Source organism: Mytilus californianus, unplaced genomic scaffold (assembly GCF_021869535.1).
Source record: "Mytilus californianus isolate M0D057914Y unplaced genomic scaffold, xbMytCali1.0.p SCAF_7, whole genome shotgun sequence".
Classification (NCBI taxonomy): Eukaryota; Metazoa; Mollusca; class Bivalvia; order Mytilida; family Mytilidae; genus Mytilus; species Mytilus californianus.
The window spans coordinates 106,107,370-106,132,681 of NW_026262723.1; the positions used below are offsets into that span (position 1 = coordinate 106,107,370).

General features: G+C 31.7%; 1 protein-coding gene across 9 annotated transcripts in view; it reads right to left on the bottom strand.

Moving 5' to 3' along the window:
• LOC127709348 (glutamine--fructose-6-phosphate aminotransferase [isomerizing] 2-like) overlaps positions 1–25,218 on the bottom strand; it is a 57,359-nt gene extending 32,141 nt beyond the window's left edge. For 3 of the 9 annotated variants that reach the window (XM_052214828.1, XM_052214821.1, XM_052214822.1), the window contains exons 1-9: positions 15,770–15,895; positions 15,127–15,234; positions 13,137–13,235; positions 10,647–10,772; positions 10,256–10,314; positions 8,833–8,967; positions 4,254–4,315; positions 1,886–1,965; positions 1,485–1,508 (exon numbers count right to left, since the gene is read on the bottom strand). In XM_052214828.1, the coding sequence (XP_052070788.1) occupies positions 1,485–1,508; positions 1,886–1,965; positions 4,254–4,315; positions 8,833–8,967; positions 10,256–10,314; positions 10,647–10,772; positions 13,137–13,235; positions 15,127–15,234; positions 15,770–15,800 (724 nt within the window). In that variant the 5' untranslated portion in view covers positions 15,801–15,895. Of the gene's footprint in view, positions 1–1,484; positions 1,509–1,885; positions 1,966–4,253; positions 4,316–8,832; positions 8,968–10,255; positions 10,315–10,646; positions 10,773–13,136; positions 13,236–15,126; positions 15,235–15,769; positions 15,896–25,134 lie in introns of those variants that run through there. The other 6 variants (XM_052214826.1, XM_052214824.1, XM_052214823.1 and 3 more) reach the window with 6 other exon arrangements.
• Positions 25,219–25,312: the final 94 nt, after the last annotated feature.

Consider the following 25,312-nt stretch of genomic DNA (forward strand, 5'->3'; position numbering starts at 1 on the left):
AAGCATACAAAGAAAAACAAAAAAAAAGCTTGGATACTGTATGTTCCTGGTTCCATAATCATGTCTAAACAGACTACACCTATTATTACATTATATACATGTATATATAAGCTGTGCAAAGTGCCATATAGTCAATCAATGGAGAACCCTGATTTCACATATTTTTTAATATTATATATCTACATAGAAACAAATATCACTATATAAACCTTATCTTGAAGAACATAATTAAAAAGGTTTCTTTAAACTGGTAAATAAATTTTTATAGGGTATCAGTTTTGAATTTCCAGAATTTATAATAGTAATATTCAGCATAAAGGAGCAAATGCTCCTATATGTCGATGAAAACTAATATTTCATAAAATATTTTGACTTCAGGGGAGTCGATACAGTTTCAGGGGAGATACCTTTAAAGGTGATAATTCATGTTCAATTGAAATTTGCACAAAATCTCCTATCAACTGAGTAACAAAAAAAATGTTATGTAATTTTTAAATGAATAAAAATTTCTGGGGAGACATGGGTTATTTACTATTTGAAATTGGCTTTGAACTAACTTTCAGTAACTGTGAGTACTCTTTGATTTGTATTTGTGTCTCTTGCCTTATTAATAGTTGTGTTTCATACTGTGTGTCTCTTGTCTTTTTAATAGTTGTTTTTCGTACTTTGTGCTGACCTACTGAGTCCACCTAGCCTTTTCATCTTATTTTTACAGTTTGTTCTTATGTTGTGCTGTGACAGTAAGGTTAGGGGAGGATTGAGTGTTAATATCCCCCCCCCCCTTTTTCATTCTTTATATGCCTGTCCCAAGCTACTAAAAAGAAGATATCTTCACACTTTTATTTGTATTTATATCAGCTTGTAATTTGATTAGGAAAGCATGCCTATCCCAAGTCAAGAGCCTGTAATTCAGGGGTTGTTGTTGGTTGCTGTTAGCCATATTTAATTTTTGATTATTGATCAGGCCTTTGGTTTTCCCTTTTGTTTCAAAATTTTTTATGCAGGGGTCTTTTATAGCTTAATATACAGTGTGGGTTTTGCTCATTGTTGAAGGCTGTACAATGACCAATAGTTGCTTACATCCATGTACTTTGGTCTTCTTGACAATTATAGTAGATCTCTTTACTTTTATACTTGTTATTGTGTTTTTTCAAGATCTCATTTCTTCCTATAACATATTCTATTCCTTAAAATGGCAATACAATCTGAAACTGTGTCTACTCCCCTTAATAATTATTTCTTTCATCTCCTATGAAACATATCAACATATAACCGTAACATTAATTTATACTAAAAGACAAAACTTCTTCTATTTAAAGTAGAATTGATGAAATTGTATATAAATTTATAATAATGACTTTGTGCAGGATATGTTCACTACTGTACAGATATGGATACACATTATGAACATTAGTGTTGCAGCATATATTAGCTAGGGCCTAATTCAAGAACCTTTCTTGTAACAGCACAAAAAGCAATAATACCTTTCTCTTCTAACACAGTTCGACCTGCATGCACAAAGTAATAATATAATCATCAAATATGCTTAAAACATGCTAATTAGTAATCCCTAAACAGCTGATGCAACTTAAATAAGCTTCCATCAAGGGAAGTAACTTGCAAAAAAAGGAAAAAATATTTTATTAATACTTATTTAAATCATTATCAGGAAAATTTAAGACAAGCAACTGAAAACTGGGAAAATTCAGCTAAAAAACTGCATTGATAATACAATTAATAATGATAAGCTAACAGACTCTCTTGTTTTAACCTTCAAACCAAGTAAGAAGAGAATGGAAAAAAGTGTGTGTTATGTACAACACTGATACAATTGTGCAGATTATGCCGGTTTTTACACCTGTCTGACACCTGTAACGATTCTTACCTTTACTATATAACACAGGTATCTGGTCAGTTAATAGTTTGGCCTGGCTTTTAACACCAACAAGCAATGGACTTCCTCTCCTAAAATTTGTGAAGACATACGATTAATCCTACAATAATTACATTAGATGAATGTTTCATTATAATACGTTATTCTGATTGGCTAACTGCAATCTCGCATTATTCCTGAATCAACTTCATTACACAATGAAATTTATCATTCATGATGATACGAGATCCCACAATAAAGTGCACAGGTAAATTAAATAAAAACTTGATAAAAATCATGTTTTCATGATCCTAGCTAAAAAATGTAATTATAAGTATTGAATGCTTCTTTTTGTAACTTCATAGGGTTGTAAAAGTGTTGACCGTGCGCACATTTTTAGAATGAAGCGCTTCTGCGCTTCATACAAAATATACTTCCATCAAGGCTTTTACACCCCAATGAAGTTACAAAAAGAAGCATTCAATTCTTAAGTAAAGAAAACCCATTGAAGTACAATGATTTCATTTGATACGACAAAAGGCCTGTATTTTCAAATGAAACAGAAAGGGTAGAAACAAGCAAATATAATGTTAGACTGTTCGACTTACACAATTTATTTTCTCTGTACCAAAGTCTTTAATTACTAGGGTTTTTTTGGAGTTTTTTACTGGGTCACGTAAGTTGAAGGAATTTCTTCAATAGACAAAGTCAACAGACCTAATGGGACAGACTGAATACTTTCACAGCTAAACAGACTTGGCTGTGTATTATTAAACACTCACACAGCCAAATGGAAGTTCCTCAGCATGAGTAACTGCAGAGTTTCTGGGTATCCTATGAGCTCAGCATACCCAAACACATGTATTAAATTTCATGTCTTAACAAGTTCAGATGTGCTTAACTCTACTCAATCAGCACAGCCAGAAGTGTATTCATTAGTAAGTGTAGTTGAAAAGACAAATTAAAACTAATTTCTATTTTTCGACCAATATACTTCTGTAAATTCAGAAATTATTGAGAGAAATTGAAATAATCAATCTCGCAAAATTCTTCAAAAATCACAATAATAAATGCATGCAATAATTTCAGAATTTACAGTATTAATAATTAATGCTATTTGCAACAGTGCAACAAAACTAGTTAGAAAATTAGACAGATAAAATCAAGCAATTAGTCAGGTTGCACAAATGATTTTCATAATTTGAAAAATTTGTGAATCAAAAATTGCTCACATGGTGACTTAAAACCTCATACAAAATAATTATATTAAAAATCGCTAAACATAGTTAATTACAAGTGCAAATTACATGCAATTATTTGTATCAAATAAAGCTTTGCTATTTACATATATGCCTTTATATTGAGTCTTTTATCAGATGAAAATGGTGTTGACAATTACAGGTCTTAAGTAAGCTACCAGGTCATTCAATAGGTGACAACTTTCAAAATATCTTCTAATAACACGTTAGTAAGTGGGCTACTGGTGCATATTTGTCTTTTGAACTTACTATCTTAGAAAGAGATGTCAAAATGCTTTATGTACATATAAGTATTTAATGTTGGGTTTTAAAAGTGATCCAAGACAATAAAGATAGGTATACAAGATGTTCTTCAGCAGTCATAAAACCTCCCCCACATCTTAACATGCCTGTAAATCACAATAGCACAGAAAGCTGGGATATTGACATTGCAGCCAAAGTAGGTTATAAAATACCCAGTAAATATTGACACAAACTATTAAGGCATGTAATTTATTTGACATTAGTTAATTTATGTGATTAAGAGATTGTTTAGTATAAGGGCAAGGTAAATATTTGTTACTGAATATTATTAACAAAAACTTGTTTGTCAATTGTAAGGTAAGTACAAGTAAGCAACTATGTATGGAAATGTGTTTATGTGGAACTATTTTAAAATCTGAATATAAAAAAAGATTTGGTATGTACAGAAAAAGCATGTCCAAGAGGTAGAGTTGATTACTTGCATGAGTCTAGATGACCTTCAATCATAAATAAAGGCATCAAAATATCTAATCTTCTGTAAATTTCTTTCATTAAAACATATCTTCTATAATAAATATCTAATAGTCTGTCAGTGGAGTGTGAATTAGGGACTAGACTCTCATATCATGTCACCTCAAATCCACAGTCTTGCAAAATCAGCATTCAAGTAATATTGTGATAGCTTCTTTTTGAAATATGGTAGACCCTTGGCAAACAGCCCTAATTAGAAAACTAATAGTTCATATAAAATTCTATCACTGGAGCATTTAAGCGTCTTATAATTAACATGCTGCTGAGATACAAAGACATAAATACAAGTGTACCAGGGTTGTAAGTACTAAAACTACAATTAGATTGACAGGTGTGTAATAGTTTACCTTGCAGCTACACATTCTCCTGGGAAATGTCTACTCATCAAACATAGAGCAAATGCTCCTTCCTGAAATAAAACATAAATGTTACAAAAAACATAAAAAACGGAACTTCAAATCGTGGAATACAAAAAAGATACATTAAACCAACTTTTTTTTAGAGATTTCAAAAGATGATTTTTTTTTAAATATTTTACACTATATGAATAACATATAGCTGAGAGGGTGATAGAGCAGAGGAAACATTGTCAACTGAGGCTACGCTGAGGTTGACAATGCTTTTTCAAGGGGTACCAATCTGCTGTATTAACCTCTCAGCTATGCGTCATTAAATTTATTATATTGAATGTTCTATCACTAGTGTCTTTTACTGTTAAAATTTAAATTGAAACTTCTTAACTATGAAGTCATAACAACGTAACAGTTATTAGAAAAAACAACAGAATGGAAGCAAGACAATTTATTTTTATTTTGATAGTCTACGAAAAAGTTCTTCTGAGGCCAAAACGAAGACCATGAGCATTGTATTTAATTTAATGATGTAAATTCAATTCATTGTCCTTTAAATTATCGATTTTTGATTGGTCTGCACGAGAGGATGACATTAAAAAAATTGTCTCCCGATGAGCCATGGGATAGAGTATATTATCTCCCTCGTATTATCCAATCAAAATCTGGCATTTTGACGTGAAGTATAACTAGAGGCTCTCAAGAGCCTGTGTCGCTCACCTGATTCTACTTTGGTTTTGGAAATCATGTAAAAATAGATTAAAATCATAACAGATACCCTAATAATGAGTGAGGTTTAATATTGGTCCTGTAATTTAATAAAAAATCCTGGTGGCCATCTTGAACAGTAAATCGGCAACAAAGTAGCAACACTTCATCAGCACCTCATCAGAAACATTTATGCCATGTTTGGTTTCATTCCATTCAGTGCACCTCTAGAAGAAGCATTTGCATGTATTTCCCATAGGGTCTTATGTTAAAGGAAGTCCCCCCAACTGGCCGCCATCGTGGATGAAGGTATAGCTTCAAAGTAACAACACTTAGTCAGCACCTCATAAGGAACATTCATGCCATGTTTGGTTTCAATCTATTCAGTATGTGGTTCTCTAAAAGAAGACATTTGTATGTATTGTCCATAGGGTCCTTTGTTAAACATTGTCCCCAGCTGGCGGCCATCTTGGATGATGGATCTGCTTCAAAGTAACAACACTCGGTCATCACTTCATAAGGAACATTCATGCCATGTTTGGTTTCATTCCATTCAGTGGTTCTCTAAAAGAAGACATTTATATGTATTTCCCTTAGGGTCCTATGTTAAACTAAGTCCCCCGCTGGCAGCCATCTTGGACTATGGATCGGCTTCAAAGTAACAACACTTGGTCAGCACCTCATAAGGAACATTCATGCCATGTTTGGTTTCATTCAATTCAGTGGTTCTCTAAAAGAAGACATTTGTATGTATTTCCCATAGGTCCTATGTTAAACTAAGTCCCCCGCTGGCGGCCGTTTTGGATTATGGATCGGCTTCAAAGTAACAACACTTGGTCAGCACCTCATAAGGAACATTCATGCCATGTTTGGTTTCATTCAATTCAGTGGTTCTCTAAAAGAAGCAATTTGTATGTATTTCCCATAGGTTCTATGTTTAACAAAGTCCCCCGCTGGCTGCCATCTTGGATGATGGATCGGCTTCACAGTAACAACACTTGGTCAGCACCTCATAAGGAACATTCATGCCATGTTTGGTTTCATTCCATTCAGTGGTTCTCTAAAAGAAGACATTTGTATGTATTTCCAATAGGGTCCTATGTTAAACTAAGTCCTCCACTGGCGGCCATCTTGGATGATGGATCGGCTTCAAAGTAACAACACTTGGACAGCATCTCATAAGACATTCATGCCATGTTTGGTTTCATTCCATTCAGCGGTTCTCTTTAAGAAGACATTTGTATGTATTTCCCATAGGCTCCTATGTTAAACTAATTCCCCACGCTGGCGGCCATCTTGGATAATGGATCGGCTTCAAAGTAACAACACTTGGTCAGCACCTCATAAGGAACATTCATGCCATGTTTGCTTTCATTCCATTCAGTGGTTCTCTAAAAGAAGACATTTGTATGTATTTCCCTTAGGGTCCTTTGTTAAACTAAGTCCCCCGCTGGCAGCCATCTTGGACTATGGATCGGCTTCAAAGTAACAACACTTGGTCAGCACCTCATAAGGAACATTCATGCCATGTTTGGTTTCATTCCATTCAGTGGTTCTCTAAAAGAAGACATTTGTATGTATTTCCCATAGGGTCCTATGTTAAACTAAGTCCCCCGCTGGCGGCCATCTTGGATGATTGATCAGCTACAAAGTAACAACACTTGGTCATCACTTCACAAGGAACATTCATGCCATGTTTGGTTTCATTCCATTCAGTGGTTCTCTAGAAGAAGTTCAAAATGTTGAAAGTTAACGACGACAACGGACGACAGACGACGGACCCCAAGTGATGAGAAAAGCTCACTTGGCCCTTCGGGCCAGGTGAGCTAATAAAAGGGGTTATATCATGTAAAATTCAAACATTAACAATTTGAAATTAGAGAAAAATATTTTGTTTTTACTGTTAACATATTTTGATATCATTAAAGTATGGTAATGCACAAGATGATTTAAAACTCTATGATTTTCCAAGGTGTGTATAAAATTCAAATTTTTTATAACTATATTTTTAGTTCGTGATCAGCCATTTAAATGCTAGGATTTTGAATTTAGTGTTGTGTTTTCTTGTATAAAAAGGGCAGATAGATGCAACAAAATAAAATATCCATATCTAAATACATCGAGGTCAACCAAAATAAATATACTGCACAGTCAAATTGCATTGACAGTATAATCATTTATCATATACAGTCACTGACCGTATATCGCCTTATTTATGACGTTGACAATGCGTTCGTAGAGTTTTATTTATTACGTCATTAAAAGTACAGGTTCACAGAATTTTTATGACGTTCGCTCCAAATTAAATAAATTGCTTCCCTGAGAGCAGCTGGATACAACCGCAGAGGTCCAACCCTGAACAGTTGGGGCAAAAATGGACGCAATATTCGCGCTTAATACAGGTCTGAATTTGGATTGTAATTAAATATTTGACACATAAAAGGTTTCTGACACAGAATAACTGTAGTCAAAGAACTAAGAATTGGTTATACGATTTGAATTTATATTCAATTTTTTGCTTTTATGCAATACACTTTGCTGTTGCGAATTGAAACCCCCTCCCCCCCACAAAAAAAAATAAAAAATTTACCCCCCCCCCCCTTTTTTTTTTGCTTTTGTGCAATACACAATACTGTTGCATATTAAACCCCCCCCACACACACACACCCTTTTTTTTTGCAAAAAAAAATAATATTTGAAGAATTTTTCTTTTTAATTTCTGAAATCTGAAATGAGAAAAAATTGACCCCCACAATTTCTTTTTACCCCTAAAAAATTCTTTCTCTCAAGATATGGTCTTAATCTCAATTCAAATTTCCCAATGGAGTTTGCAACCATAATTACCCATTTAAATTTACCATAGTGCTAACTTAATCTATTTTATTCTATTCATGGCGTTGTCAGTTTGTTTTCGATCTATGAGTTTGAATGTCCCTCTGGTATCTTTCGTCCCTCTTTTATAATAGAATTTAAAATATGGTGTCAAATCTTTCATATGGATTTTTTTGTAAAAAAAAAAAGATGCAACATTTGCAGATATTTTTACTGGTCTTCCTTTATAAATATGCAATTCTTTAAACATAATTTAAAAGTACTGTAAGGGAGGTAATCAAAACATTGTATTTGGATTACCTCCCTTACACTGCTTTAAAATTATCTTAATTGTTCTTTAACCATTACTTTATACATAATTTAAAAGCAGTGTAAGGGAGGTAATTCAAATGATATATTTGAATTACCTCCCTTACACTGCTTTAAAATTATGTTTTGTACTAAAGTATTTGTCCATTAACCAGGACACCCTTGTTTTTCCCCCTTTTTTGCCCCTAATTCCTAAACGGTTTGAGCCATAACCCCCCAAAACAAATCCTAACCATCCCTTTGTGGTATGGAAACTTGTGGTATAATTTCAGAGAGATCCATACACCGTTCCACAAGTTATTGTCTGGAAACTAGAAAAATGCTTATTTTTGGCCCCTTTTTGGCCCCTTATTCCGTAACTGTTGGTACCATAACCCCCAAAATCATTCCCAACCTTCCTTTTGTGGTATTGAACCTTATGATTAAATTTCATAGAGATCCACTGACTAAAACTAAAGTTATTGTGCGAAAACCAATGTGTCTTCGGACGAAGACGACGCCAACGTCATACCAATATACGACCGCAAAAAATAAAAATGATGGTTTTTACCCTAAATATTTCCTTTGGAACAGTTGTAGGAGTTGCAGTATATAATAAGAATAACCATACATTGTGGATGTGTTTCCATAGTTACTTACCAACTCTTGGATTGTTAATTCCACACACTCCCTTTATGATAGTTTTTTTCTTTTTAATGATCATGAAGGTGTTTCCATGATTACTTACCAACTGTTGGATTGTCAATTCCACACATTCTCTGAATGATATATTGTTGTCTTTATGACTATCATAAATGTGCTTTATCATTTTAGCGATGACCTCTGTGTCTGTTTCTGATTCAAATTTATGACCTTTCTTTTCCTGAAATTTACAATTATTCTGGATTAAAAAAAGAAAATAAGACTTTACAAAATTGATAAATATGACATGCCTTTGGATTTACCTTCATCATTTATGTAACTTTTGTAAGCTATGAAGTGCCTTTGGATTTACCTTCATCATTTATGTAACTTTTGTAAGCTATGAAGTGCCTTTGGATTTACCTTCATTATTTATGTAACTTTTGTAAGCTATGAAGTGCCTTTGGATTTACCTTCATCATTTATGTAACTTTTGTAAGCTATGAAGTGCCTTTGGATTTACCTTCATTATTTATGTAACTTTTGTAAGCTATGAAGTGCCTTTGGATTTACCTTCATCATTTATGTAACTTTTGTAAGCTATGAAGTGCCTTTAGATTTACCTTCATCATTTATGTAACTTTTGTAAGCTATGAAGTGCCTTTGGATTTACCTTCATTATTTATGTAACTTTTGTAAGCTATGAAGTGCCTTTAGATTTACCTTCATCATTTATGTAACTTTTGTAAGCTATGGAGTGCCTTTAGATTTACCTTCATCATTTATGTAACTTTTGTAAGCTATGAAGTGCCTTTAGATTTACCTTCATCATTTATGTAACTTTTGTAAGCTATGGAGTGCCTTTAGATTTACCTTCATCATTTATGTAACTTTTGTAAGCTATGAAGTGCCTTTGGATTTACCTTCATCATTTATGTAACTTTTGTAAGCTATGAAGTGCCTTTAGATTTACCTTCATCATTTGTGTAACTTTTGTAAGCTATGAAGTGCCTTTAGATTTACCTTCATCATTTATGTAACTTTTGTAAGCTATGGAGTACTACATTGTATTTAATTACAGAAAATGCTTACTTAATGAGTGAATATAGAATGAAAATAAATGCTTTAAACAATGGACCTATATTACACTTCATCCTCTTATACTCTTATTAAAAATAATTAATTGTCAAAACCAAAATTAGAACCAACTTTCACAATGTTTTGTTTTTGAAACAATAATGTTGTCTGTTCTGAAGAAATTAATACAAATTGGTCCATTTAATGAAAAATTCTGTTTAGTGGAAACACCTTCTTATTTTACATTTATAATTGTATACATAAGTATCAAATTTAAATAAATATTTGAATACATTATTTTATTATACAAAATAAGTTAATCTTGGTGATGAATCAATTTTAAAAGATTTAATGCAAATAGGATGTAAGATGTTAAATGAGCTGGGAGGTGACTGGAACTGCTAATCTAAATTTTTTTAAAATAAAATGAATGTAACAGTCTGTTTACTTACTAGTAATGATTTAATATCTTTGTAATTTGTGATGATACCATTATGTACAACCATAAACTCTGTAAGAAAAAAACAGATATAACATTATTATGTAACTTTGAGAACAGTAACAACATTGTTTCTGTGTGGCTGGTTAACAATGCTAAGTTTTCAAGGACAACGACTCAGAATATTGGTGCAGAAATTGACTTAAAATCTGTGTAAAATTCCAAAAATTTTATAACTTAAAGAAAATGGTTGAGCAATTCTAAAATTTTGAAGGGCATAACAGAAACATAAAAAAATATCAAGCACCATTCATTTTCAACTTGTTAGATGTTTATTATTGAAAGGCCAAGCAAGATTTACATAAAATAAAATTTTCTTTTTCTTTTTCTTGGGACACACTAACCGTTATCAAGGTCAGATCTCTGTGGATGGCTGTTAACTGAGCTAGGCTCACCATGAGTGGCCCATCGTGTATGAGCAATGCCCACATGGATTTTGTATTCTTTTTCATAGTTGACGTTTTCTAATCCTGTGAGAAGCAAATAAAAAAAAAATTGATTAAATTTTCTTCATTACACCTTAATTTGTCATAAGTGAACACAACAATATATTTACATGTTACTTGTTATCAGTACAAATATCTATGAAACAAGAAATTCAATTTCTGTAAACATCTTTGTGTCCTTCTCATAAGAGACCTGCCATATGATTTAATAACACAAACATGTTGCTTCATATTACCAGTCTGTGCCAAACTGTTTAAGGATTTGTCTGACCGAAAAAGAAATTTGATGTTGTTCTACTATATTTTCAACTAAATAAACTGTTAACACAGAGATATGTCTAGCCTATTTGTTATTTTGATAATGCAAATGTTGAAATTAAAATTACAATACTTTAACATGTAAGTTATGCAAATATTCAAAGTCAATGAACCATGACTGAATGTACAGGGCTAAACAGTCTTCATGGTAATGAGATGTGCCAATGCTAATACAACTACAAACCAAATACCATTGACTTTTCATAAGTCGTTCCCTTTAAACAAATCTAAACACAAACATTAACTTGTAAACTATGTAAAAGTTTCAAAGTCAATCAACCATAATTAGGGGGTGGGGTTATGAAATCTCCATGGAAATGAAACTTGCAAATGCCAATACATTTGCATACCGAATATCATTGACTTAACATTAGTGGTTCATCTTAAACTGACCTTATCACAAACTAATACATGTAAACTAAGAAAAAGTTTTAAAGTTAATAGACCATGACTGAGGTGGCGGGGCCAAATAATCTCCATGGAAATGAGATATGCCAATGCTTATACAACTGCATACCAAATATCATTGACCTACCACTAGTGGTTCCCCATAAACTGACCTAATCACAAACTAATACATGTAAACTAAGCAAAGTTTCAAAGTCATTAGACCTTGACTGAGGGGGTGGGGCCAAATAATTTCCATGGTAATGAGATATGCCAATGCTTATACAACTGCATACCAAATATCATTGACCTACCACTAGTGGTTCCCCATAAACTATAAACTGACCTAATCACAAACTAATACATGTAAACTAAGCAAAGTTTCAAAGTCAATAGACCTTGACTGAGGGGGTGGGGCCAAATAATCTCCTTGGTAATGAGATGTGCCAATGCTAATACAACTGCATACCAAATATCATTGACCTACCACTAGTGGTTCACCATGAACTAGACCTAATCACAAACTAATACATTGTTGACGCCGACACCGCCGCCAGAAACAGCATATATATGTCTCGCTTTTTGACTCCGTCAAGGCGAGACAAAAATCTGAAAATTTCTGTCTGACTGAATGACTTTTTGTCTGACATTTTGTCAGTCAGACAGATTTTGGGATACACTGTATTACCATGACAATAAACTGCTTCGCTGAGCGCAGCTGGATACGCCCGCAGAGGTCCAACCCTGAACAGTTGGGGCAAAAATGGACACAATATTCAAGCTTCATACAGGTCTGAATTTGGATTGTAATTAAATACTTGACATATTATAGGTTTCTGAATAAATGTAGTCAAAGAACTTGAAATTGGTTATATGAATTGAATTTATATTCAAATAAAGATTTCTTCTTCTTGTGCAATACACTGTGCTGTTGCTCAATACTTAGTAAATCTGTTGTCAGACTATAAACAAATAAAGTTCAATAACTTCTCAATGTTATATCAGAAATTTATAAAAAAACTAAAGGGAGGTTATCTTAATAGATATAAATCAGTCATCAAAGTTTAATGAAAACTGCTCTAAGCACTTTAAGGATATTGTCCAAAAACTGGAAAATCCCCTTTTTGTAATGAATAAAACCCCATAAATTGTAAACTTATAGTCTAAAATTTATAAAAAACAAAAGGGAGCTCATGTCGATAGAAATAAACAATTCACCAAAGTTTCATGCATATTGGTTAAATTATTTTTGAGTTAATGTCCGAAAACTGGAAAATCCCCCTTTTTTAATTGAAAAAAAACCCAATACTAGGAAACTGAAAATCTAAAATTTACAAAAAACGAAAGGGAGCTCACGTCAATAGATATAAACATTTCATTGAAGTTTCATGCGAATTGGTTACAGCGTTTTTGAGTTATTGTCCAACATGTTGACGACGGACGGACGGACAGACGGACGGACGGACAGACGGACAACAGTATTCCATAATAATACGTCCCGTAAACGGGCGTATAAAAACTATATTATAATAATTTTCATTCTATTGTTGACATATATTTCTATTACATAAGGTTTATAACATTAGAATTACTTTGTATCATATTTAGATTAATTTAGTTCAACCAGGGAAAGTCTGTGTATCTGACAATAAATTTACAAGATAAGTTTGTTTATAAACTTACTTTTAATTTCATCTTCTAACATGGACACACGACCTTTACACTTGACCATCTGTATTTTGTTGTCATTTTGATCAATCTCACTTCCCTCAAATGCAAGCCCTGAAAAAGAAAAATATTACAAATATTTAATTTCAAACTGTGGCACAACATTTGAGTTATACTTTGTTAGTTGTTTTTGTGTTAAGCCTTTTCAATTGATTTTTATAGTTTGTTCTTATGTTGTGCTGTTACAACACTGTACCAGGTTAGGGAAAGGGTTAGGTGCCCAAAAACATGTTAAACCTCATCACATTTTGTATGTGCCTGTCTGAAGTGAGGAGCCTGTAATTCAGTGGTTTGTTGCTGTATATCATATTTGTTTATGATTTGAATTGTTTTACATTTGTCATGTCCCAGTCTTTTATAACTTGCTATCAATATGGGTGTTGTTCATTATTGAAGGCTGTACGGTGACTAATAGTTGATAACTTCTACATCATTTGGTCTCTGGTGGAAGGGTGTCTCATTGGCAATCATACCTCATCTTATTTAAGCTGAAACAAATGGACATTTATAAATATTTTAATCATTACTCTGGGAAAAGGATAATTTCTTCTGCATCAATATAACATTTCCAACACAAAATTATTTTTAGAAATTCTTTCCAAAAATATCAATTTCATTAAACTAATAATGAATATCAAGATACATAAAACCAATGGCTTCTTGTTCAATCAGTTCTCTCTAATGACTAATGACTCCCTACATTTTCAAAATATCAGTACTTAAAAAAATCTTATCTAACTTCTAATCAAAAGATAACTTTTTAAAATAATTTAGTGAATATTCAATCAGAATTTACTATGGGGCGTATTACATTTGCTCGCATTTGGTTATTGAAAATTTTTACATTTGCGCGCAGGTTTTGATTACATTTGTGCACATTCATTTTACAGGTAACACAGGTAAAAATAAAGGTAATTCATAATAAATACGACTATTAATTATTAATTTTCATAATAAATATGACTAAAAATTATTAATTTTCATAATAAACATGACTATACATTATTAACTTTAACAATATTTGTTAATTTAAATTATATATATTTTTCATATTGAATATAAAAAAAAAACATGTAACTTAATTGAGAATATTTCGGAGTATCTATTATTGTGTTTCCTAATTTTTCCAATAGTGATCGCTTTTAAATTAGTAAATAATATAAGTCAGTTTGTAAAGTTGCATCAAGGCACAAACATGAAGTTTCGTTTGTCAGATACAATTCGGGGAAGATCATTAGTGCACCGTAAAGAATTGCAAAGGCAGGATAAAAACTGACCAACATTCCACAGCCATTCTAAATGGTAACTGTGAACAAATGCATGTGTCCGATTCTAGAAAACTTGAGAAGCAGATTATTCGTGTGGTTATACATTCAACAGCCATTCTAAATGGTAACTGTGAACATACGCATGAGTCTGATTCTAGAAAACTTGAAACGCTGATTATCTGTGTGGTTGTAAAGAAAAATCGAAAGCCAACATAACTACTAGGCCTATGAAATTAGTAAATAGTTAAATAAATATTTTTACCTGTATTTACCTGTAAAAAACCTGAGCGCAAACATAATGATTTTTGTGCACAAATGTAATGCATCGTTTCTATGAATATTTACCAAAAAAAATGTATATATTAATTAGATATAGGAAGATGTGGTATGAGTGCCAATGAGACAAATCTCCATCCAAGTTACAATTTATAAAAGTAAACCATTATAGGTCAAGGTACGGCCTTCAACACGGAGCATTGGCTCACACTGAACAGCAAGCTATAAAGGGCCCCAAAAAATTAAACATAGTTTTATATTAAATATTTAATATGTTAGTTTTTGTATTTATCATGGTTTACATCAAAGTTCATGCAGTTTACTTATATTCAAAACTAATGAAATATAAATAGATCAGATAAATATTCATTAAAAAGTTTTAAATTGGTGAAAAAAGTTACCTGCTGAATCATAGCCTCTGTATTCCAATCTTTTCAAACCATTTATCAAAATCTCTAAAATTTCCTTTCTTTTTGCTGGCACTAGGAAATTCAAATAAGCAAATATTCCTGCAATGAAAAACAACAAAATAAATAATAAATTTTCTTACACTAAAAAATCATTGATCAAATAGAAGTTTATGATTCCTTGTCAATTCTTATAATTAATGATTATATATGATTTACGAAATGAAAACCATTTTGAGAGGGTAAAACTTGTCTTTTGAAATACAAAATTTGAACAAATATAGAATAAAATATCTGACTGATCAAACCTACCCATTTATAGGTTTGTTACCAGAAAAAACAACATGTTAAATGACTGGTTTGTTGTTTTTTTTTGCATTATGATTACTTTTGAAAAATCATATATTACTTTTGGTCTAGGCCGGTGTGTAGCACTATGATCAAATTCCTGCATCTGTTTAGGAAAGTGCATCAGTAATTATAAAAATCATCATCTGAAAGATTTCATGGTTTTCAAAATATCTACAGAACAGACAATGAAAAGTACTTTCTGTTTTAGAATGTCCTATAAATTATATATCTGTCTTAGAATGTCCAAGATATTTCACATCAACTAACCCTTTTCTCACTTTCATACCTGCAGTATTGCTGAACAAATCTGTATCCATTTCAGCAATTACTCTTATTTTTTTTTTAGATTTTTTAAATATAAGTCCAAGACAATTCAAGTTTATATTGTATCGAAAATAATAATTTCAATAACCAAATTCTTAAAGAAATCTTCTGAATGCAAAATCAATTTTGAAGAACAACTACAAAAGTACTTCAAAATGTTTACAAAATTCCAAATTTATCCTTTTTTCAGCAGTTTTTATTACAGCTGTTTGCTGTTAGAATTAAAACTGTAAATATCAAATTTCAAAAAAATTGTATATTGGCAAAGGTTTTCACTTAAGGAGTGAAATAAACTCTGGAAATTCCTTGGATTATCAAATTCATAGAAAGTGTATATGTAATGCTACATGTACATGAATGTTTATTTATGGCACTTCCTGGTTTGATTAGACAATAGATTTCGCTGAATATGTTTAGCCAATGAATTAAAAAGAATTATAGACACATATGTTGTGTAATCAAATACCCACTATGAAGTTATGAACCATATACAATCTGGGTATTTAAATTCAATACAGTAGACAATCTTGATTGAAGTGTTAAATAAATTAATGATATGAACCCGGTAGTTTGCAATGTATTGAAAAAAACAATTTCAGAATTAGAATTTAAAATTTGTGAAATTAAACTGACATTCATTGCTTAAGAATAATTAGTTGATCAACTAATTGTACTGCAGATGATAGAAGTTTGGGTCTATTTCATATCTATAGAAATTCATATGAGCTAGCTAGCCAAAAACTAGTACATCGTTGATATACTCGATATACTCTGTTCGGTTATTTTAAATTGTGTTAGTTACAAAGCTATTAGATTATTAATATCTAACTAGTCTTTTTAATTTCTGTGTTTGCATATTTCAAATTAGTAATACCCTCCAGCAAAACAAATAAAATACTAATCTCCTTATATCAATCACCTCCTAGGGAGTGGGGATACTTAAATTAATCATTAGTTTGAATATTCCAAATTATCACTGAGTACCATGAAAGATTAAAAGCAAAGATAACAAAACATATAAGTGAGACTGAATGATCTTGATCAAATAAAACAGAAATATTATCAAGAAAAAACCCAAAAATATAACAGTCAACTTCTGATAGGTTAGAATATATATGGCAGTGATATTAATAGTATACAATTTTATTTGCATGCTATATTTGCATGATTGCATTAATTGCAAGTCTACAGCAGTCTATTACCGGTACATAATTTTAAATGGGAGTTAGATGATTTTTTAGATTTGGCTCTACATGAATGAATAAAAAATTAATTTCATTTTCTATTTATGTATATCCAAGTTGTGGGGACCTGCAGATTTCTTTTGAAATGTACGCTATTCCTGCTAGCTAGTATAATTCTTATATTCTACTTCTTGTCTATTTCATCATGGATTTCACAATAAGTCAGACCAATAAGGAAAATTTATCACATCTGTTTATCTTCTCATCAGAAAATGTCACGTGGCATACCCTCACAGTGCATTCTTTAAGAGTATATTCTAAACATTAACTTGGAGAAAGTAGTGACAAATAATTAATCTGTAGCTTAGGATGCCAAAAAAGATTCCTGTTCAAATTCAAAAATCAATTAATACATTTCATTTACAGGTAGTATCCCTGCCTTTCTAACAAGGGAAAGTGTCAATGAAACAGCAATCAGACAACTAGATTTAACCAAAAAAGACATCAAGATCCCACAATCTCAATAAAAAAGCATGAACAGACAGAAACAAACAGATTCCTGCAATGGAACAGGCACATAAACAATGGCAGGGTTAAACAGAAACAATCACTGATGAGATTCCTGCAATGGGACAGGCACATAAACAATGGCAGGGTTAAACAGAAACAATCACTGATGAGATTCCTGCAATGGAACAGGCACATAAACAACGGCAGGGTTAAACAGAAACAATCACTGATGAGATTCCTGCAATGGGACAGGGACATAAACAACGGCAGGGTTAAACAGAAACAATCACTGATGAGATGCCTGCAATGGAACAGGCACATAAACAATGGCAGGGTTAAACAGAAACAATCACTGATGAGATTCCTGCAATGGAACAGGCACATAAACAATGACAGGGTTAAACAGAAACAATCACTGATGAGATTCCTGCAATGGGACAGGCACATAAACAATGACAGGGTTAAACAGAAACAATCACTGATGAGATTCCTGCAATGGAACAGGCACATAAACAATGGCAGGGTTAAACAGAAACAAACAATGGTGAGATGCCTGCAATGGGACAGGGACATAAACAATGGCAGGGTTAAACAGAAACAATCACTGGTGAGATTCCTGACTTGGAACAGGCACATAAACAATGGCAGGGTTAAACAGAAACAATCACTGATGAGATTCCTGCAATGGAACAGGCACATAAACAATGGCAGGGTTAAACAGAAACAATCACTGATGAGATTTCTGCAATGGGACAGGCACATAAACAATGGCAGGGTTAAACAGAAACAATCACTGATGAGATTTCTGCAATGGAACAGGCACATAAACAATGGCAGGGTTAAACAGAAACAATCACTGATGAGATTCCTGCAATGGGACAGGCACATAAACAATGCAAGGGTTAAACAGAAACAATCACTGATGAGATTCCTGCAATGGGACAGGCACATAAACAATGGCAGGGTTAAACAGAAACAATCACTGATGAGATTCCTGCAATGGGACAGGCACATAAACAATGGCAGGGTTAAACAGAAACAATCACTGATGAGATTCCTGCAATGGGACAGGCACATATACAATGGCAGGGTTAAACAGAAACAATCACTGATGAGATTCCTGCAATGGGACAGGCACATAAACAATGGCAGGGTTAAACAGAAACAATCACTGATGAGATTCCTGCAATGGGACAGGCACATAAACAATGGAAGGGTTAAACAGAAACAATCACTGATGAGATTCATGCAATGGAACAGGCACATACACAATAGCAGGGTTAAACAGAAACAATCACTGATGAGATTCCTGCAATGGGACAGGCACATAAACAATGGAAGGGTTAAACAGAAACAATCACTGATGAGATTCCTGCAATGGGACAGGGACATAAACAACGGCAGGGTTAAACAGAAACAATCACTGATGAGATTCCTGCAATGGGACAGGCACATTAACAATGGCAGGGTTAAACAGAAACAATCACTGATGAGATTCATGTAATGAAACAGGTACATAAACAATGGCAGGGTTAAACAGAAACAATCACTGATGAGATTCCTGCAATGGGACAGGGACATAAACATGTGGCAGTATTAAACTCACAGCAACAATCACTGATGAGATGCCTGCAATGGGACAGGGACATAAACATGTGGCAGTATGAAACTCACAGCAACAATCACTGATGAGATGCCTGCAATGGGACAGGGACATAGACATGTGGCAGTATTAAACTATCAGGGACAAGAGATAAAATATAAACTTAAAGACAAAAATAAAAATCCAATTAGAAACACCACTTAATTCAATTGTATCAGTATTACAAAAAAAAAACCAACAAAATGTTATACAAAATTTATTGATACTATATCAAAGAATGCTTGCAGTTACAGACAAAATAATTGAAAACTACTAGTAGTTGAAGTTGAACATGAAATCATGCCTTTTATCAACCACTGTAAATCTTATTATTCTTATTACACCATAAACAGTATACAGAAAACATGATGTAGCAAAATAGTACAAGAAATTCCTTAACCAGGAAAGGAAAAGGATTACCATTTAATTCTATGTGTCACTGTAAGTAATGCCTGGTAGCACCCTAGTTTGTGAAAATCGAAGTAATGTGACTGTTTAATAATCTGCACCAAAAAAATGTTTTATTAAAAATATATCTCTGTATTTTCCTTCTATTTAAATTATTTTGTGTTTACTAAAGAAACATGATGTTTAGATTAAATGTTAGGTCATTTAAAGCCTGACCTGCTAAACAATCAAATACTTTTAATACTAAGGCTTCCAAATCAATTGTTAAGCTAGTTCTAGGAAGCTGGTATTTTTCTTTGACATTCTCAGGTTCTTAGAAAATGAATGGAATTGCCAAATTATTATTAATACAAACTATACAATTCTGTAAGGTTTTTTAATCAAACATCTTATTCATATGGTGCCAAATCAAGTAATCTTACTTTATTTCAAAAAAGATTCTCAGAATTTTTCGAGGTTTAAATGTACCACAATGATAAACATGATAAAATATAATATCATAATATTCTCAGATTAAAACATACCTGTATGCTTTACTTGTATCAACATATTATTAGATTTTGTCTTTTTTATAAATCGTGACAGATGACAGTATATGTACACGAAGAAATATGTGACAAAATAATTCCATGCTCAGTAGGTATTTTAAAAATTCAAAGTATTGTAAAACAGGAAGCGAGTGCAAGGCAGAACTGAAAATCCTGCATATGGTACAGCTGATCATTATAATGTTCCAAGCCAACTATCAAATTATACCATAATTGAGAAGCAGAGAAATATGCAAACCCAAGCCAACTATCAAATTATACCACAATTCAGAAGCAGAGAAATATGGAAACAAAATTATTTGAAGGACAGACAATGAGCAAGGTGAAAGCAGTATACTATCCATTCTATCATGTCTATGGGGTATAAATATTAAAAGATTCAGTTATTATTAGGAATTTTTTTTTTAACTGTAAGTTATATGACAAAGAATGGTGTCTACAAATAGAGAAGGGACTTCACAAAGTAAACTTCTACCATTTTTAAATACTTTACTAAAGCAGAACAATACTTGTTATATAAAACATTTCTGTTTAGTGTTATTGTCTACATGATATGTAATATACTTCTGACATGCTACCTGACTTTAAAATATTTTCTTTAAGAATGCTATGTAATAAAGTCACTTTAAATAGACAATTTACAGAAATTTGACCCAAAAATGCAATTATCTAAATTATAGATCTTGAAAAAGGTAAACTTTTCTCAGAATTTTCTCACAATGGTTTATCCTTTTTATGAAAAAAGATAATAATATATCGGTATTAAATCAGTCTTACGTGAACAATAGACAGACAATACAATATAACTGTTTTAAATAGAATTGTTAAGAAGTGATGGGAGATCATGGGTAGACATATTCTTATTATATAATCAGTCAAGACATATTGTGTTACGTCAATACTCAGAATAATAACTAACCAACTTCAATACAATAATTGTATTATGAATGAATAGAAAAAGATAGGGTTAAAGTTCAACTGAGACAGCAATTGCAATCAAACAATAAAAATATGGTATAACCTAAAAATGCTTGTTTAAAATACAAATGGACAAAATATAATAGGGTTGAACTAGGCAAGTCCTTAAAAGCCAGCTCAGCAGTTGTATGCATCCAAGTGAGCCCAAATATCAGAATTAACAAATAAAATGGACTAATAACACCCTTAATACTCAAAAATAAAACTACAGTATCAAAATTTACATTTATACCTAGGAGATTGTTGAATATAGTAATTCAACATTATCCAACATGTCCAATAATATTTTTTTTTAAAGAAGTTAATGTTGAGCAAGGACCAAACATATAATTTTGCATGAAAAATAATTAATAAGAAAACTATTCTAAATGATTAATAATGGCTTGTGAACTAAGGTTCAGTTTGTAAAATAATTTTTATAAAAAAACTAAATTTTGAATGGAAGTCAAAGGTTAAAATACAGGAATAATTGGCCAATAGAAACAAATTTGTATTTTTTTTTCAGATAAAACAGTCCTATATTCTATTTTAAATTATGAATTGCTGTTTTTTGCCATTATCACAACAAGTATATTACTTTTTATACATCGTGACTTGGATGGAGAGTTGTCTCATTGTCACTCATACCACATCTTCTTATTTATATAGACAGGTGACAGCCAAATTTACAGAATTGGTATTTAAAAAAAAATCCTGGTTTCAAACAAGGGGAAACTTTTAGCTTTTCTTGGTTTGGTTTATGCAAAGATTGCTAAATATATAACATTATACTATATAACTCTTAAAATGATAAAAATTCCAAAACAAATGATATTACCATTAACAGACATATGTAACACAGACAAACTGATTCATGAAATAAGTAATAACTAGCTTTTTAAAACTTTGAAATATCTTATGATTATCATTATTTAAGACAATTCACTTGTTGAAATTTCTAAGTGTTTTCAGCTTTTGAATTTGTTAGGCCAAATAACTACATGTATATGCACCAGATCACTTTAATAAAATGTCTATGCTACATCATTTGTGCTGTCATGTATGTTTACTGCCCACACAAACAAACTTCCTTTAACGGAGAGATAACATATAACTTATCATTACATCACTGTAGCTACACCTTTAATTGGACTACCTTTTAATGAGTTGGAATTAACACCCTTGTTGCTATGATAGCAATGGTCATGACGGTATTTCTTCAAGAGAAGATGATGCTTGTTTACCACTATCTTTGATCTTTGACTAGACATACAAGGGTAGAAATTTTAAAGTTTCACTCTTGAAAGTCAGGACGGGTTGATGTTTTCTTCTTTTTTGGGGGCAAATCTGAACTTGAAAAATGTGGGATTATAAAAAACACTGTTTGCTAGATGCCAAAATATTTGTGTGTGTTTTATACCTTTCTGGCTCAGCTAGGGAATACATTCAACTTGCAATGTTCACACTTATCTATATGTAGCTGGTGTTTCCTTTTACGACAATACATGTACATGTCACATACAGAAAACATGTTAACTCAATTTATTTCCTAATATGACCTGTCATTTATCAACTCACCTACATGTGAAGGTAAAAAAATAGATAAACCTTTATTTTCTTAATTTTGTACTTCTTTAATAATAAATGACATTGTCATATGTGAATCTTTTGTTTTTCTAGTTCATTTACAATAATAAGATAATTGTGACTATTGTAAACTTTTTCATCCCTTTGCCCTTCCTGTTTAATACCAATAAAACAATTCAAACTGATTGGTTTACAAAATGTATGCATTAAAAAATGCTGACCACAATTTATGAAGTTCATTCATTGGATAATCATCAATATATTGAATATATACAACTGGTGTTTGATATTGATCAAAGACAGATGCTACAATGCCATATATGAACAAAAGATGTGAGGTATATTTCAATGAGACAGCAACCCAACAAAAAAGTACACATTCCTTTTAAATCTTTGAAGAAATTATAATTTCTCAAAGATGTTTGGGAAACCTATCAATAATTCAAGTTGCTCAATGATGAAAAATTGATGATGATGAGTGGGTACTGGGTAAATTCTATTAAGAAACTGGCATGTTAACTTACTAATCAACTGTGAGGAAATAGCTAATATTTCATCTTATTTCCACCAAAGGTCAAACAAAAAATCATGTATCAATTACAAACCAAGAAAATTTGGGTAGGTAGGTTGAGAAAAATATATTACTTTTTTGCACATTCTATATACTTTAAGAAAGGAAAACATCTAAGCTTTGAAATTAATTGAAAACAGCAATAAAATGTAAAATGTAATAGTGCAAACAATAATCTACCATGGCATGTGCAGGAGTTTCTTTAATTAATCTTGCATTATTGTCTGTTTTCAAAGATTCAAAATCAATAATGCTTCCATCAAATTCTGAATTTACAGCATTCAATTTTGATAAAACCAGAAAATCATCTGCAAGAGGTAATCAAAGAACAAATAATGGTGATCTCTTCTGAAACAGAATGGAGGCTCAGTAGCTTATTTAAAGAAAGACAGGTCTGCCAAGTACATTTTTTGCACCATCTCATTTTACAAAAATATACAAATTTTGTGCATTTCTTAGACAGAAAAATAAAAACAAGGAACACGAAAGGAATATAAACGAATGAAAATGTTTGAAGCAGATAATTAAATATTTGGCTTAGCATATCCATCTTGTACAAAGCAGGGTTGATAGATATAGTATATCAAATTAACCTGTTCTCATCCTAAATATGCATGTAATAATTGCCACTGGACATTAAACAGCCATCCATCATAATCAACAATGGCCGTCATTTAGCAGATCATGTCAAACAAGAAAAACTTATTGGAATGGATCAGTCATTCTCAACTTCAATATTAGCTGCCACTTAAGAAGTTGATGTCAATGGCTGATCTTTGTTTTGCCTCTGTTAAATTTATTCACAAATTGTCTAAACCTAACAAATGTATGATATGGACATTTTTCTTTAATTCTACCATTGAACATAACAAATATGTTATGATCACATTGCATATTCATATTCTAAAAGGGAGCATAATGTAATTGAATTACTCCTTTAATTGAGATCAAATAGGCTATAGCAACTAAAACATTAAATCTTTCATCCAGTATGCTTGGGATTAAAATAAAATAAGAAGTTAATACTCTTTTTCTGCATTGAGTAAATCTGTTGCAGAAAACTCAGTTTTGCTAGTTTACAAGCACCTGTAAATTCATATAAAACTGTTTAAACTGTTTGATCATATATTGAACTTAAGGCTGAGTCAAAATAACAAATTAAACCCAAGAAAGTGCATTGGCAGATATATATGTAATCATATGTCCATTCTGATGCAATAGATAACACTCAACACACTGTACCAATTCAGTTCAAAAAAGCATGCAAATGAATTTTCTTTTAACATGTTTAAAATGACACCTTTCATAAACATTTTTAGAAATTATATCCTCCATCCATAGATATCATTTAACAAATTTAACATGTACAGATATTATATACATGGGTATAATATATATATATTATGTATAGAATATATAATGTATAATACATATTATGTACCTATTGTATACTGTAGAAACATAAATGCATGTATGTAATACTTAGCACGATGAGTGGCCACTATTGTCATTTTTAATTGTTGCAATACAATATATATACAACACTATATATTTTAAAAACAAACAAATATATCTTTATATGATTAGGTTATAATATTTTAAAATAAACGTTGCAAATGTTTGTGCACATTTAAAAATAAAAATGATAAAAATCAGTGAAATCCAACTTGGTTAAATGTTTATGATGAAACAAGGAAAAGATTGAGATGTCTGATGAAACCAGAGACATATACATTCAGGATATATAGTATATAATTATATGTCTGATGATACAAATCAATAAATGCATTATCAACACTACAATTTCAAGACAAAAATTAATTTGGCAATGCCTAATCTGTAACACAGTTAAGTTTTTTTTAATGAATGAAAACATTAAATCATTTAATAATAAAACAAATTGTTAATTTATTGACTTACCACACATACTACCGTTCTGTTCTGTCAAGCCCAATACACAACACTGTTTACCTGTGCCACGTTTTCTGATATAAATAGTTGATCTGGTACCTGAATAAAAGTCATACATAAAAAGTAACCAGTTTATCATATCCCTTACGGTATTTACCAATTCATTTCAATTTCGTTATATAACTAT